Source organism: Chamaea fasciata, unplaced genomic scaffold (genome assembly GCF_029207755.1).
Source record: "Chamaea fasciata isolate MVZ Bird 193981 ecotype frontalis unplaced genomic scaffold, bChaFas1.0.hap1 SCAF_5, whole genome shotgun sequence".
Lineage (NCBI taxonomy): Eukaryota > Metazoa > Chordata > Aves > Passeriformes > Sylviidae > Chamaea > Chamaea fasciata.
This window is the reverse complement of record NW_027094090.1, coordinates 712,803-728,282: the sequence shown is the minus strand read 5'-3', so window position 1 is coordinate 728,282 and position 15,480 is coordinate 712,803. Positions and strand designations below refer to the sequence as shown.

Genomic DNA, 15,480 nt, shown 5'->3' with positions numbered 1-15,480 from the left:
GGACAGGGACAGCGACAGGGACAGGGGCAGCGACAGGGACAGGGACAGCCCCGGGAGAGGGGACAGGACAGGGACAGGGACTGGGGACAGCCCGGGAGAGGGGCCAGGGGCCACCTGTCAGCGGGGACAGAGCGGGCACAGGGACAGGGGACATCCCCGGAGAGGGGACAGGCCGGGGACAGGGACAGGGCATCCCCCCGCCCGGGAGTGTCCCCTGGGGTCACTGTCACCCCCCGGCACCGGGGCTGTGTCCTGTACCTCGACCTCATAGCAGTGTCCCTGTCCCCACGCCGGGGCCGTGTCCTGTCCCCTGTCCCCATCCCAGTGTCCCTGTCCCCATCCCAGTGTCCCTGTCCCCATCTCGGTGTCCCCTGTCCCCACGCCGGGGGTGTGTCATCCCCTATCCCCATCCCGGGGTGTCCCTGTCCCCATCTCGGTGTCCCCTGTCCCCACGCCGGGGCTGTGACACACCCTGTCCCCATCCCGGGGTGTCCCTGTCCCCATCTCGGTGTCCCCTGTCCCCACGCCGGGGCCGTGTCCCCCCCGGAGCCCCCAGGGCTCAGCCCCCGGCCGGGGGGTCTCGGAGCTGTCCCCGGTGGGGACCGCGGGATCACCGCCGGGGGCTGGCGGGGACCCCGGGCCGCGGGTGGCCCTCCGTGTCCCTCGGCCCGTGTCCCTCTGTCTGTCCCTTGTTGTGTCCCTCGGCCCGTGTCCCTCGGTCCGTGTCCGCCGCGGGCGAGGCCGCTCCCCCTCCCTTATCAAACCCCTTATCAAACCCCTTATCAATCCCTTTTCAATCCCTTATCAAACCCCTTATCAATCCCTTATCAGATCCCTTCTCTGACCGCACCCCAGCCCGGCACCTTCACCCCCCTGTCCCCCCCCTTGTCCCCCCCTGTCCCTCCTGTCCCCTCTGTCCTCTCTGTTCCCCCCGTCCCCACTGTCCCTGCCCGGGCACCCCAAGAGCGGGGGCAGCACTCGGGGTGTCCCCAGGTGTGTCTGGGGATCCCCAGGGGTCCCCAGGCGTGTCCAGGGGTGTTCGGGGTGTCCCCAGGTGTGTCCGGGGGTCCCCAGGTGTGCCCAGGTGTGTCCGGGGGGGGTTCCCAGGTGTGTCCGGGGGTCCCCAGGTGTGCCCAGGTGTATCCGGGGGGTGCCGGCTGAGCGGCCCGGGTGTCCCCAGGTGTGTCACCTGCGTGTCGCCGTCCCTGTGATGCGGTGCCGGGGGGGAGGGGGGAGGGGGGGGCGGGGGCTCACGGGTGGGTGCTCCGGGCCCGCCCCCCAAACCCGCCCCCCAAACCCGCCCCCCAAACCCGCCCCGGGGCCATAAAAGGCTCGGGGTGTCCCCGGCCCGCTCAGCCCGGACCGCTCAGGGACACCAGGTGCCGCGGGGTCTGGGGGGTCCGGGGGGAGTCTGGGGGGTCCTGGGGGGGTCTGGGGGGATTTGGGGGGTCCTGGGGGGATCCTGGGGTGCTGGGGAGGGTCCGGGGGGGTCCTGGGGTGCTGGGGAGGGAAACTGGGGTGAGGGTGCCGGGGGGCTCCAGGGCGTGCTGGGGATGTGCTGGGTGGGGTCCTGGAGGGGTCCTGGGGGTGCCGGGGGGCTCCGGGGGGTGCTGGGGGGGTCGCGAGGGTCCTGGAGGGTGTTGGGGTTCTTGGGGGGAGTCCTGGGGTGCTGGAAGAGTTGCTGGGGTGGGAGGCGTCGGGTGGGGGGCGCTGCCGGGGCAGGGGGGGTGCCCGGCCGCCCCCCGCCCCCTGCAGCCCCCGCCGCCCCCCGGCAGGAGGATGAGGATGGGGCCCGCCGCCTTCCTGGGGCTCTGCCTGCTGGGGTGCCTGGTGCTGCCCCCCTCCCCGCCGGGTGAGACCCCACAGAGTGCCCCGAGACCCCAAAGTGCGCCCTGAGACCCCGAACTGAGCCCTGAGACCCCACAGTGCACCCCGAGACCCCACAGTGCGCCCCGAGACCCCAAAGTGCGCCCTGAGACCCCGAACTGAACCCCGAGACCCCACAGTGCGGCCCGAGACCCCACAGTGTGCCCTGAGACCCCGAACTGAGCCCCGAGACCCCACAGTGTGCCCTGAGACCCCGAAGTGAGCCCTGAGACCCCAAACCGAGCCCTGAGACCCCGAACTGAGCCCCGAGACCCCAAAGTGCGCCCTGAGACCCCGAACTGAGCCCCGAGACCCCACAGTGTGCCCTGAGACCCCGAAGTGAGCCCTGAGACCCCAAACCGAGCCCTGAGACCCCGAAGTGAGCCCTGAGACCCCGAACTGAGCCCCGAGACCCCACAGTGAGCCCTGAGACCCCAAACCGAGCCCTGAGACCCCGAACTGAGCCCCGAGACCCCACAGTGAGCCCTGAGACCCCAAACCGAGCCCTGAGACCCCGAACTGAGCCCTGAGACCCCGAACGAACCCTGAGACCCCCACAGTGTGCCCCGAGACCCCGAACTGAGCCCCGAGACCCCAAACCGCCCCCTGAGCCCCCCAAACTGCCCTCTGCTCCCCCCCTTCCCCACCCTCTCCCTTTTCCCCCATTCTCAGCCCCCCAAACCCGCCCCCGCGGGGTCCCGGCTGGTTTTTTTGGGGGGTCCCGGCTGGGTTTTTTTTTGGGGGGTGGTGACACGGTGACACCGCTGTGTCCGTCCCCCCCCCGCAGTGTCCGAGGCCACCAGGTGTCCCCGGGGGTGGCTGTCCTTCGGGGGACACTGCTACGGCTACATCGGGCAGCAGCTGAGCTGGCGGAGGGCCGAGGTGGGTGCCGGGGGGGTCCCGGGGGTCCCCAAACCCCCCCAGGACCCCCCCCAGGACGTGTCGCTGTCGCCAGGCGTGGTGCCAGGCCAGCCGCGGGGGACACCTGGCGTCGCTGCACAGCCCCGAGGAGCACCGGGCGCTGGCCGCGTTCCTGGCGCGGCGGGGACGGGAGGAGGAGGACGGCGACAAGGACAGGGACAGGGAGGACAGCGTCTGGATCGGGCTGCACCGGAGGGTGAGCGGCCTCGGGGGCTGCGGGCGTCTGTCACACCTGTGTGCCACCTGTGTGCCACCTGTGTGTCACCTGTGTGTCACCTGTGTCACCTGCGCTCCCTGCACCTGTCCTGACCCCTGGGTGTCCCCTGTGTGACACCCTGCCTGCAGTGTCACCTGTCCTGACCCCTGTCTGTCCCACCTGGGTGTCCCCTGTGTGACACCTGTGTGACACCCTGCCTGCAGTGTCACCTGTTCTGACCCCTGTCTGTCACACCTGGGTGTCCCCTCCTGGTGTCCTGACCCCTCCCTGCAGGGCCACCTGTCTGCTGTGTGTGCTGTCCCCCTGTCCCACCTGTCCCGTGTGTCCCCCCCTCTGTCCTTGTCCCCCTGTCCCCTGTGTCACCTGTCCCGCGGCTGTCACAGCGCCAGGGCTGGCTCTGGGCTGACGGGTCCCCGCGCCACTACTGGGCCTGGGACGGGGACGATGGCCCCAAGGGACACCCCTGCATCGCCCTGGAGGACTCGGCAGGTGAGGGGACACCGGGGGGCAGGGGGGAACAACGGGCTGGGGACAACGGCCCTGGGGACATCCCGGTGCCACACTCCAGGGATCAGCTGGTGGGGGGGGCAAGGGTTGGGGGGTCAGGGGGTGACAGGAGGGCACAGGGAGGGACAAGGGGCTCGAGGGAGGGACAGGGGGTGTCGGGGGTGTCCGGGGGGCCGCGGGGCTGTGGCAGTTGTCCCCCGTGTCCCCTGTCGCAGCCCCGTGTCCCCGCAGGGTTCATGGCCTGGGAGGGCGAGGCCTGCGGGGAGCGCAAACCCTTCATCTGCAAAGTGCCGGCCTAGGGGGGCGCGGACACCCCCGTGTGCCCCCCCGGCCTGGGGACGGACCCCTCCTGCGTCCTGAACCCCAAACCCCACCCCACACCCCAAACCCCACCCCGAGCCCAAAACCTGCTCCAAATCCTGACCCTGAACCCCAAATCCCACCCCACACCCCAAATCCCCACCCAACACCCCAAAACCTGCTCCAAATCCTGACCCTGAACCCCAAACCCCACCCCACACCCCAAATCCCCACCCGACACCCCAAAACCTGCTCCAAACCCCACCCCAGACCCCAAATCCTCACCCCAGAGCCCAAAACCTGCTCCAAATCCTGCCCCTGAACCCCAAATCCCACCCCAGAGCCCAAACCCCACCCCACACCCCAAACCCCCCGTCCCAGACCCCAACCCCTGCTCCCAGTCCTGCCCCTGCCGTGCTGCCCCCCCAAATCCCCCCCTGTCCCCCAAACCCCACACTCTGTGCCCCAGCCCTGTGTCCTGCCCCCCCCAATCCCAGCCCCCCAACATCTGGACCCCCGCCCCCACACCCTGCCCCAAAGCCCTGTCCTGCCCCCCAATTCCCATCCCGCGCCCCCAACCCCCCCACGGGGACCCCCCAATAAAGTGACGGAAGCACCGGGACCCCCCCCCCCCGTGTCCCCTCACTGTGTCTGCGCCCCACAGGTGACATCAACAGGGGACGGGGACACCGAGATCCCCACGGGGGGATGGAGGGGACACGACCAGGGGTGTCCCCAAGAGATGGGGTGACCCCAAGGGATGGGGTGTCCCCAAGATGTGTCCCCAGGACAGAGGTGTCCCCAAGGGATGGGGTGTCCCCAAGATGTGTCCCCAGGACAGAGATGTCCCCAAGGGATGGGGTGTCCCCAAGATGTGTCCCCAGGACAGAGGTGACCCCAAGGGATGGGGTGTCCCCAAGGGATGGGGTGTCCCCAAGATGTGTCCCCAAGACAGAGGTGTCCCCAAGGCAGCCCCCCAGGGGTCTCAGCCAGTTTCTGTGTTCCCGTGTCTGTCCCCGTGTCCCCCTCACGTCCCCTGTCCCCACATCCCCATGAGCCCCTCAATGCCACCCATTGTCCCCATGTCCCCTTGTCACCCCCATCACCCTCTCCCTGCGTGTCCGTGTCCCCGTGCTCTCCCCATGTCCCCTCGTGTCCCTCTGTCCTTGTGTCCCCGTGTCTCCGTGTCCCTCCTGCCCCGTCCCTGGGCCCGGGGGGTCACACATGGGCTTCTGGGGGGTCAGATATGGGCTACGGGGGGGCATCTGTGGGGTGCCCGGGCTGTGTCCGTGGGGTGGATTTCTGGGATGTATCCGTGGGGTGTGTTTCATCCGTGGGGCGCCGGGGGTCAATCCATGGGGTGGATTTTTGGGATGGATCCACTGGGATGTATCTGTGGGGTGTGTTTTATCCATGGGGCGCCGGGGGTCAATCCATGGGGTGGATTTCTGGGGTTTATCCGTTGGGATGAATCCATGGGGTGTGTTTTATCCATGGGGTGTGTTTTATCCATGGGGTGGATTTTTTGGGATGAATCCACTGGGATGTATCCATGGGGTGGATTTTTGGGATGTATCCACGGGGTGGATTTTTTGGGATGTATCCACGGGGTGGATTTTTTGGGATGAATCCACTGGCATGTATCCATGGGGTGTGTTTTATCCCGGGCTGTACCCACGGGGGCTCCACCCCCCCGGTCGCCGTTGTCACCGCGTGTCGCCGAGCCCCTGGAAGCCCGCGGCCACTGTGACACCACGGCCACCACCCGGCGCCCGCCGGCTCCCGCGGCCCGGCCGTGTCACTTGTCACCAGGGCGCCGCCACCGCCGCCCGCGCTGGGGACACCCCCATCTCCCGCCGGGGGGGCGGAGGGGCCGGCGGAGCCCCCCGTGCCCGAGGACACCTGGGGGGGCACCTGCAGACGTCACCTGCCGCGGGTCCCGCTCCGGTCCCGAAGCCCCGGGCCAGGTGCGGGCTCCCCGGCGGCCTGGGTGAGTGCGGGGCCCGCGGGGGGGACACCCCGAGTGCCACCGAGCCCCTCCATGGCCCCAGGCCACGACCGGCGCCGCCCCTGGGGCTGGGACCCCCAACATCCCACCTGGGCCGGGAGCCCGTTGTCTCCTCTGGGGCTGGGACCCCCAACATCCCACCTGGGCCGGGAGCGGAGCCCGTTGTCTCCTCTGGGGCTGGGACCCCCAACATCCCACCTGGGCCGGGAGCGGAGCCCGTTGTCTCCTCTGGGGCTGGGACCCCCAACATTCCACCTGGGCTGGGACCCCCAACATCCCACCTGGGCCGGGAGCCCGTTGTCTCCTCTGGGGCTGGGACCCCATTATCCCACCGGGGCTGGGACTCCCAACATCCCACCTGGGCTGAGACCCCCTAATCTCCTCCGGGGCTGAGACCCCATTATCTCACCTGGGCTGGGACCCCCATTATCCCACCTGGGCTGGGACCCCCAACATCCCACCAGGGTTCAGACCCCGTTATCCCACCTGGGTTGGGACCCCAACATCTCATCTGGCCTGGGACCCCCAACATCCCACCTGGGACCCCCAACATCCCACCTGGCCTGGGACCCCCAACATCCCACCCGGGCTGAGACCCCATTATCCCACCTGGGCTGGGACCCCCTAATCTCCTCCGGGGCTGAGACCCCATTATCCCACCTGGGCTGGGACCCCAACATCCCACCAGGGTTCAGACCCCGTTATGCCACCTGGATTGGGACCCCCGTTATCCCACCTGGGCTGGGCCCCCCCAATCTCCTCCGGGGCCGGGCTGCAATCCCCATCTCACCCCTGGGCCGGGACCCCCGTCACCCCCCGGGCTGGGCTGGGCCCCCCATCTCCTCCTGGGTCTGGGATCCCCCGGGCCCCCCAGCACCCCCTGGCTGTGCCGCCCCCTCCCCAGCCTCGGGCGGGTGAAGCCCCCCGCGCCCCCCAGAGCCGTGTCGCCCCCCAGGCCCTGCCAGCTACCAGCTGCCGCCCGCGCTGGGCCCGCGGCAGGTGGCCAACACCTCGGCCCCCGGTACAGCTTCACAGGGCGGGGCCGCAGCATCTCCGACGGCAACAACAGGGTGGGGACGGGGGCCGGGATTTGGGGTATCAAAGGGGCCCGGGGGGGCTGGGGGCCGGGATTTGGGGTATCAAGGGAGGCTGGGGGGGCTGGGGGGCCGGGATTTGGGGTATCAAAGGGGCCCGGGGGGGCTGGGGGGCCGGGATTTGGGGTATCAAGGGGGGCTGGGGGCCGGGATTTGGGGTATCAAAGGGGCCCGGGGGGGCTGGGGGGCCGGGATTTGGGGTATCAAGGGGGGCTGGGGGGCCGGGATTTGGGGTATCAAAGGGGCCCGGGGGGGCTGAGGGGCGGGATTTGGGGTATCAAAGGGGCTCGGAGGGGCTGGGGGCCGGGATTTGGGGTATCAAAGGGGCCCGGGGGGGCTGGGGGGCCGGGATTTGGGGTATCAAGGGGAGCTGGGGGGCTGGGATTTGGGGTATTAAGGGAGCCTGGGAGGGCTGGGGGATCAGGTGCAAAGGGAGGGCTGGGATTTGGGGTAGCAGGGTCACAGAGGGCTGGGGTGCCAGGGGTCTGTGGGGTTGGGGTGCCAGGGGTTCGGGTGCTTGGGGTGCCAGGGGTGCCGGGGTGTCAAGGATGTGGGGTGCAGGGGGTCCAGGGCGTTGGGGTGCCAGTTGTGGGGTGTCAGGGTCTGCGGGCTGGGGTACCAAGGTTGTGGGGTTCCAGGGTCCAGGAATTTGGGGTGCCAGGGCGTTGGGGGTTTGAGGTACCAAGGTTATGGGGTGCCAGGGTCTGGGGGTTTGGGGTGCCAAGAATGTGGGGTGCCCGGGGCCCGGGGGGTTTGAGGTTCCAGGGGTTTGGGGTGCCACGGGTCTGGGAGGTTGGGGTGCCAAGGAGTGTGGGGTGCCAGAGGTTCAGGGAGTTGGGGGGCCAGGGTGTGGGGCGCAGGGGGTCCGGTACCAGGGTGTGGGGTGCAGGGCTCCGGGCAGCAGGCTGTGCGGTCCCGGCGCCCAGGGGATCGCGCCAGCCGCCCGTGGTGCCACATCCCGGCCCCCTCACACGGCCCCCCGTGCCCCCCCAGGGCCAGAAACAAGGACAGACCTTCGGCATTCGCTACTGGGAAGCCGTGATCCCCGTGATGGACTCGCCGCCGCAGGGCAGCGGGGACGCGGGTGGCACGGGTGACACCGCCGGCCTGTGACAAACACGAACTGCAGCAGCACCTCTGGCTCGCTGTCCTTGTGTCCCCTGCGCCGCACGGGGGGCCGGGGGGTCCCCTAAAGCCGCCCTTTGGCCACCCCGAGGGGGACATGGCGAGGCCACGGAGGGAGACCCACGGCGGGGTGGGACGTGCCGGGGGTGAGGGATGTGCTGCCAAACCCTCTCCCTGCTCCAGTCCCGTCCCACGCCATTGTCCCACCCCACTGTCCCTTTATCCCGTCTCATCCCATCCCATGGATCCCATCCCATGGATCCCATCCCATTATCCCACCCCATCCCACTGACCCTATCCCATCCCATGGATCCCACCCCATGGATCCCATCCCATAGATCCCATCCCATTATCCCATCCCATCCCACTGACCCCATCCCACCCCATGGATCCCATCCCATGGATCCCATCCCATGGATCCCATCCCATCCTACCCCATCCCATCATCCCATCCCATCCCATGGATCCCATCTCATGGATCCCATCCCACTGACCCCATCCCATCCCATGGATTCCACCCCACTATCCCATCCCATCCAGGACTTCAGGCCATGGGGGGCTCTGGGGACACCGAAGAGGGAGGGGACACACGTCACTGCCCCATCCTGGGGACTCCCCCCGCTCTGTGGGGTGGCTTAGGGGGCAGGACACGGGGTTGGGGGACAGACTGTGGGGTTTTGGGGGGCAGGAGGTGGGATCTGGGGAGCAAGGACAGTGGAGGCAGAGCCCCCGGGCGTCACCTGCGGGTGTCCACGGCCAATGAGGGACCCGGGGAGGCCACTCCCCGTGTCACCCCCCCCGTGTCACCCCCCCGCCGCGGCCTCTCCCGTGCCCCGCTCGTTGCCCCGGGCTCAGAGTTCACGTCCGGAGCCTCCCGCGGGCAGCGGGCACCGGGCGCGGGGCCAGGCCGGACACGGGCAGGTCCCGGCAGCTCCGCGGGAGGCGCGGCCCCGCGGGAACCGGGCGAGGCCGTGCGGGCTCGGGCTGGCGGCGCCGAGCAACCGGGGCGCGGCTCGGGTGCCACCGGAGCCGCTTTCGGGGTGTCACCGCCGCGTCCCAAAGCGCGGTGCCGGCTGGCCGGGACAGGGATGGACGCCCCGGCCCCTCTCCCGAGCCTGATCCGCAAGAAGCGGGACGGGGAGCGCCTGGAGGACGCCGAGATCCGCAGCTTCGTGCGCGGCGTCTCCGAGGGCACCGCGCAGCAGGGACAGATCGGTGCGCCGGGGACGGCCCGGGGGTGGCACTGCGGGGGACACGAGGGGACGCGCCAACGGGACGGGGACGCGGCGGGGAGCGCGGGCAGGGCCGGGGGGACACGGCCAGGAGAGTGACACCGGCACAAGGGGAGTGACACGGGTACAGGAGAGTGACACGGGCACAGGGCAGTGACACGGGCACAGGAGAGTGACACGGGCACGGGGCAGTGACACGGGCACGGGGCAGTGACACGGGCACACGAGAGTGACACGGGCACAGGGCAGTGACACGGGCACAGGGCACAGAGCGGGGCACGGGGGTCCCAGCAGAGGGACAGCGAGGGAAAGCCCCGGGATGTGCCGGGGACGCCAGGGCAGGGGACACGGCTGGGGGACCACCCTGGGGGGACATGAGAGGGACCCCAGGACGTGGCCGCGTGGGGGTCCTGGGGAGGGCACTGAGGTGCCCGCGCGTGTCCCCAGGTGCCATGCTGGTGACATCTGGGTGGGCACGGGTCAGGTTGGGGACAGGGAGGTGACACTGTCCCCCCCACAGGTGCCATGCTGATGGCCATCCGCCTGCGGGGCACGGGCCAGGTTGGGGACAGGGAGGTGACATGTGTCTGTCCCCAGGTGCCATGCTGATGGCCATCCGCCTGCGGGGCACGGGTCAGGTTGGGGACAGGTGACAGGGGAGGTGACACCGGCTGCTGTCCCCAGGTGCCATGCTGATGGCCATCCGCCTGCGGGGCATGGACGCGGCTGAGACGCTGGCGCTGACCCGGGCCATGGCCAGCTCCGGCCGGACACTGGCCTGGCCGCCCGCCTGGCACGGGCGGCTGGTGGACAAACACTCCACCGGCGGCGTTGGGGACAAGGTCAGCCTGGCGCTGGCCCCCGCGCTGGCCGCCTGCGGCTGCAAGGTGAGGGGACACGGGGACGCGCGGGGAGGGGACGGGAGTGTCCCCGTGCCCACCCGCGTGTCCCCTCCAGGTGCCCATGATCAGCGGGCGCGGGCTGGGCCACACCGGCGGCACCCTGGACAAGCTGGAGGCCATCCCCGGCTTCCGAGTGTCCCAGAGCCCCGAGGAGGTGACACACGGGGACACCGCGGGCACCCCCACACCCTGCAGGGTGCGGGGCTCCAGAGGGGGGTGGGGGGTGACAGTGGGGTGACAATGGGGTGTCCGTGGGGTCCGAAGAGGGGGTGGATGCCGTTTGGGGTACTGATGGGGTTCAGCTGCCACTGGGGTATTGTGGGGTCCCAAAAGGGCGCAGGAGAAGATGGGGGGTGCCCTTGGGGCGCCCTGAGGGTGTCCATGGGGCGCCAGTGGGGTGTGGGGTGCCCGTGGGGTGCTGATGGGGTCAGAGGGGAGCGGTGGGTGCTGGGGGGGTGCCCGTGAGTTGGGGGTGCCGAGGGGAGGGGTCAGTGGGGTGTGGATGTCAGTGGGGTGCCAGTGGGATGCCCATGGGGTGTCAATGGGACATCAGTGGGGTGTCAGTGGAGTGTGGGTGACAATGGGGTGTCACCGGGGTGTCACCGGGGTGCCCCCACGGCACCGGTGCCCGCAGATGCAGCACATCCTGGCGCGGGTGGGCTGCTGCATCGTGGGGCAGAGCGCGGAGCTGGTGCCCGCGGACCGGGTGCTCTACGGGCTGCGGGATGTCACCGCCACCGTGGACAGCCTGCCGCTCATCACCGGTACGGGCAGGGGACACGGGGGGACACGGGGACACGGGGACACACGGGGACACACGGGCACACGGGGCACGGGGACACACGGGGACACGGGGCACGGGGACACACGAGGACACACGGGGACACACGGGACACACGGGCACACGGGGCACGGGGCACGGGGACACACGGGGACACACGGGGACACGGGGGCACACGGGGACACACGGGGCACGAGGACACGGGGACACACGGGGACGCGCGGGGACAGGCGGTGACCCCCCCGGCCCGGGCCAGCCTCCATCCTCAGCAAGAAGGCGGCGGAGCGGCTCTCGGCGCTGGTGCTCGATGTGAAGTTCGGGGGGGCGGCGCTGTACCCCACCCAGGAGAGCGCGCGGGAGCTGGCACAGAGCCTGGTGACACCTCGGGGAGCCCCGGGGCCCCTGCCCGCTGTCCCCTCCCGCTGTCCCTGTCCCTGCCTGCTGTCCCGGGCCGTTCCCGCTGTCCCTGCCCCTGGCTGTTGGTGTCCCCACGTGCCCTGCCCATTGCCCCTGCTGCTGTTCCTGTCCGTGCCTGTTCTCCTGCCTACTGTCCCTGTCTGTCCCTGCCGGCTGTCCCTGTCCCAGCTTGTCCTCCATCTCTGTCCCCACGTGTCCCCATCCCTGCCCTCGGTCCCTGCCCTCGGTCCCTGACCTCTGTCCCTGCCGGTTGTCCCTGTCCCTGCCTGCTGTCCCTTGTCCCAGCTTGTCCTCCATCCCTGTCCTCACGTGTCCCCATCCCTGCCCTCTGTCCCTGCCCACTGTCCCCGCCTGTTGTCCCTGTCCATCCCTGTCCCTGCCCGCTGTCCCTGTCCCACCTTGTCCTCCACCCCTGCCCTCTGTCCCTTCCCACTGTCCCTGTCCCCGCCACGGCCGCGCTGTCCCCGCTCAGGTGCAGGTGGGCGCACACCTGGGCATCCGCACGGCGGCCCTGCTGACCCGCATGGAGCAGCCGCTGGGCCGCGCCGTGGGCAACGCGCTGGAGGTGCTGGAGGCGCTGGAGTGCCTGGGGGGCGCCGGGCCCCCCGACCTGCGGCACCTGGTCACGGCCCTGGGTCAGTGCCGCACGGGGGGACACGGGGGGACACGGGGGGACAAGGGAGGGAGGCGGTGCCCCCGATCTGTGACACCTGGTCACCGCCCTGGGTCAAGGGGACACGGGGGGACACGGGGGGACACGGGGGGACACGGGGGACCCAGGGTGCGCAAACAGGAGTCCTGTCTCCAGTCCTGCCCCCCCAATCCCGGGGTCCCCCCCACAAAACCTGTCCCCCCCCAAGCCCCTCCTGGGGTCCCGTCCCCCTCCCCTTCCCCCCCTCCAGGGCTGAGCAGGGCCGGGGGGGCACAGAGGGGCAGAGTTTGGGGGGCTCCCCAGGAGTGGGGGTCCCTGTGGGGGTCCCAGCCCGTGTCCCGCCCCGGGGCGGTGTTGGGGGGCCTGTGGGGCATTGTTGGGGGGCGGTGCTGGGGTCCCAGCCCGTGTCCTGCCCGTGGGCGGTGTTGGGGCTGTGGGGCGGTGTTGGGGGCTGTGGGGCGCTGTTGGGGGCTGTGGGGCGCTGTTGGGGGTTGTGGGGCGGTGCTGGGGTCCCAGCCCGTGTCCCGTTCCGGGGCGCTGTTGGGGGCTATGGGGCGGTGTTGGGGGCTGTGGGGCGGTGTTGGGGGCTATGGGGCGCTGTTGGGGGCTGTGGGGCGCTGTTGGGGGCTGTGGGGCGGTGTTGGGGGCTATGGGGCGGTGTTGGGGGATGTGGGGCGCTGTTGGGGGCTATGGGGCGGTGTTGGGGGCTATGGGGCGCTGTTGGGGGCTATGGGGCGGTGTTGGGGGATGTGGGGCGCTGTTGGGGGCTATGGGGCGGTGTTGGGGGCTGTGGGGCGGTGTTGGGGGATGTGGGGCGCTGTTGGGGGCTATGGGGCGGTGTTGGGGGCTGTGGGGCGGTGTTGGGGGCTATGGGGCGGTGTTGGGGGCTGTGGGGCGGTGTTGGGGGATGTGGGGCGCTGTTGGGGGCTATGGGGCGGTGTTGGGGGATGTGGGGCGCTGTTGGGGGCTATGGGGCGGTGTTGGGGGCTATGGGGCGCTGTTGGGGGCTATGGGGCGGTGTTGGGGGATGTGGGGCGCTGTTGGGGGCTATGGGGCGGTGTTGGGGGCTGTGGGGCGGTGTTGGGGGCTATGGGGCGGTGTTGGGGGCTGTGGGGCGGTGTTGGGGGATGTGGGGCGCTGTTGGGGGATGTGGGGCGCTGTTGGGGGCTGTGGGGCGGTGTTGGGGGCTATGGGGCGGTGTTGGGGGCTGTGGGGCGGTGTTGGGGGCTGTGGGGCAGTGTTGGGGGCTATGGGGCGGTGTTGGGGGCTGTGTGGCGCTGTTGGGGTCCCAGCCCGTGTCCCGCCCCGGGGCGGTGTTGGGGGCTGTGGGGCGCTGTTGGGGGCTGTGGGGCGCTGTTGGGGGCTGTGGGGCGGTGTTGGGGGCTATGGGGCGGTGTTGGGGGCTGTGGGGCGCTGTTGGGGGCTATGGGGCGCTGTTGGGGGCGCTGTTGGGGTCCCAGCCCGTGTCCCGCCCCGGGGCGCAGGCGGGGTGCTGCTGTGGCAGTGCGGGCTGGCGGCGGGGGCGCAGCAGGGCGGGCAGCGCCTGGCGCGGGCTCTGGACGACGGCTCGGCTCTGGCCGCCTTCGAGGCCATGCTGGGGGCGCAGGGGGTGCCCCCCGACACCGCCCGGGGCCTCTGCGCCGGGACCCCCGCCCAGCGCCGCCGGATCCTGGGCCAGGCCCAGGTCTGCGAGGAGCTGCCCGCGCCAAGGGAAGGTCAGGGGGGACCCGCACCCCAAATCCCCCACCCCAAACCTCCCCACTCCAAACGATCCACCGCAAATCCCCCACTCCAAATCCCCCACCCCAAATCCCAACCCCAAACCCCCTACACCAAACCCTACACCCCAAATCCCCTACCCCAAACCTCCCCACTCCAAACCCCCCACTCCAAATCCCAACCCCAAACCCCCTACACCAAAGCCCCCACACCAAATCCCCCCACCCCAAATCCCCCACCCAAAACCTCCCACCCCAAATGTCCCACCCCAAACCCTCCATCCCAAATCCCCCACACCAAATCCCCTACCCCAAACCTCCCACCCCAAATGCCCCACCCCAAACCCTGTATCTCGTCACCCCATATCCCTCGGGGGGCTGAGGGTCCCCCCATTCCCACTGTCCCCATCTCCCCCCCAGCCTGCCCGGGATGCTCAAGACCCCCCTGGACTGTTCCCCCCACCCTGGGAGCCCTCACCTGCACCCCCCTGTCCCCCATTCTCCGTGCTTGGGGGTCCCCAAACCCCCTGCCCCACACCCTGCGCCTCGAGGGTCCCTGATTCGCAATCCCGTGTTCTGGGGGGTCCCCAAACCCCCTGCCCCACGTCCCCGGGCTGTCCCCACTCCATGTCCCTGCATGTCCCTGATCACTGGGGGATGCCCCTGTCTGTGACCCCCCACAAATATCTCTGTCCCCATCCCATGTCCCTGTCCCCCCCTGACCCCCGTGACCCTCGTGTCCCCGCTGACCCCCGTGTCCCCGCTGACCCCCGTGTCCACCCTGACCCCCGTGTCCCCCTGACCCCCGTGTCCCCGCTGACCCCCGTGTCCCCCTGACCCCCGTGTCCCCCTGACCCCCGTGTCCCCCCCAACCCCCGTGTCCCCCTGACCTCCATGTCCCCCCAACCCCCGTGTCCCCCAGGCTGGGTGCAGCAGGTGCGGGCGCTGCCCCTGGCGCGGGTCCTGCACGGGCTGGGCGCGGGCCGGGCGCGGGCCGGGGACCCCGTGAACCCCCGCGTGGGCGCCGAGCTGCTGGTGGGCCCCGGGGAGCACCTGCGGGCAGGTGAGGGGGGCCCCGAGCACCCCCGTGTGACCCCACAGCGACCCCCGTGTCCCCCTCCCCAAAGCGAGCCCCGGCTGGAGGTGCACCCCTCTATCTGGGGGAGAGCTGGGGGGATACCTGGGGAATTTGGGGGGATATGTGGGGGGATCCCTGGGGGATTTGGGGGGATATGTGGGGGGATACCTGGGGGGATATGTGGGGGGATACCTGGGGGATTTGGGGGGATATGTGGGGGGATACCTGGGGGATTTGGGGGGATACCTGGGGGGATATGTGGGGGGATACCTGGGGGATTTGGGGGGATATGTGGGGGGATATGTGGGGGGATATGTGGGGGATTTGGGGGGATATCTGTGGGGATACCTGGGGGGATACCTGGGGGATTTGGGGGGATATCTGGGAGTATTTGGGGGGATCAGAGCCCCCGGTGACCCCCGTGTCCCCCCCTCAGGCCAGCCCTGGCTGCGGGTGCACCACGAGGGGACCCTGGGCGCGGAGGGGCGGCGGGAGCTGCAGGCCGCGCTGTGCCTCGGCCCGGAGCCCCCCCGGGAGCAGCCGCCGCTGGTGGCCGAGACCATCCTGCCCTCGGCACCCCTCCCCGGGCCGGGCCGGGACTCACAATAAACCGCACCGGTCGCGATATCGGCGCCACGTCGCGATTCACCCGCCCACCCCAC

The 15,480-nt window shown here is 70.4% G+C and overlaps 3 protein-coding genes across 3 annotated transcripts; all 3 read left to right on the top strand.

Annotated features, from left to right (window-relative positions):
- Nucleotides 1–1,779: 1,779 nt before the first annotated feature.
- LOC136289117 (rheacalcin-1-like) lies at nt 1,780–4,424 on the top strand. The gene is made up of 5 exons (XM_066182589.1): nt 1,780–1,852; nt 2,654–2,748; nt 2,822–2,983; nt 3,388–3,493; nt 3,743–4,424. The coding sequence occupies exons 1-5, from the start codon at nt 1,780–1,782 to the stop codon at nt 3,808–3,810; spliced, it is 504 nt and encodes a 167-aa protein (XP_066038686.1). The 3' UTR covers nt 3,811–4,424.
- Nucleotides 4,425–5,278: 854 nt separating this feature from the next.
- CIMAP1B (ciliary microtubule associated protein 1B) lies at nt 5,279–8,026 on the top strand. The gene is given in 4 exon segments (XM_066184500.1): nt 5,279–5,291; nt 6,775–6,837; nt 6,840–6,889; nt 7,907–8,026. Coding segments are annotated over 4 exon segments (246 nt in total).
- Nucleotides 8,027–8,797: 771 nt separating this feature from the next.
- On the top strand, nt 8,798–15,427 carry TYMP (thymidine phosphorylase). The gene is given in 10 exon segments (XM_066184499.1): nt 8,798–8,915; nt 8,918–9,253; nt 9,955–10,157; nt 10,228–10,326; nt 10,807–10,936; nt 11,210–11,328; nt 11,843–12,005; nt 13,507–13,737; nt 14,663–14,803; nt 15,255–15,427. Coding segments are annotated over 10 exon segments (1,713 nt in total).
- Nucleotides 15,428–15,480: the final 53 nt, after the last annotated feature.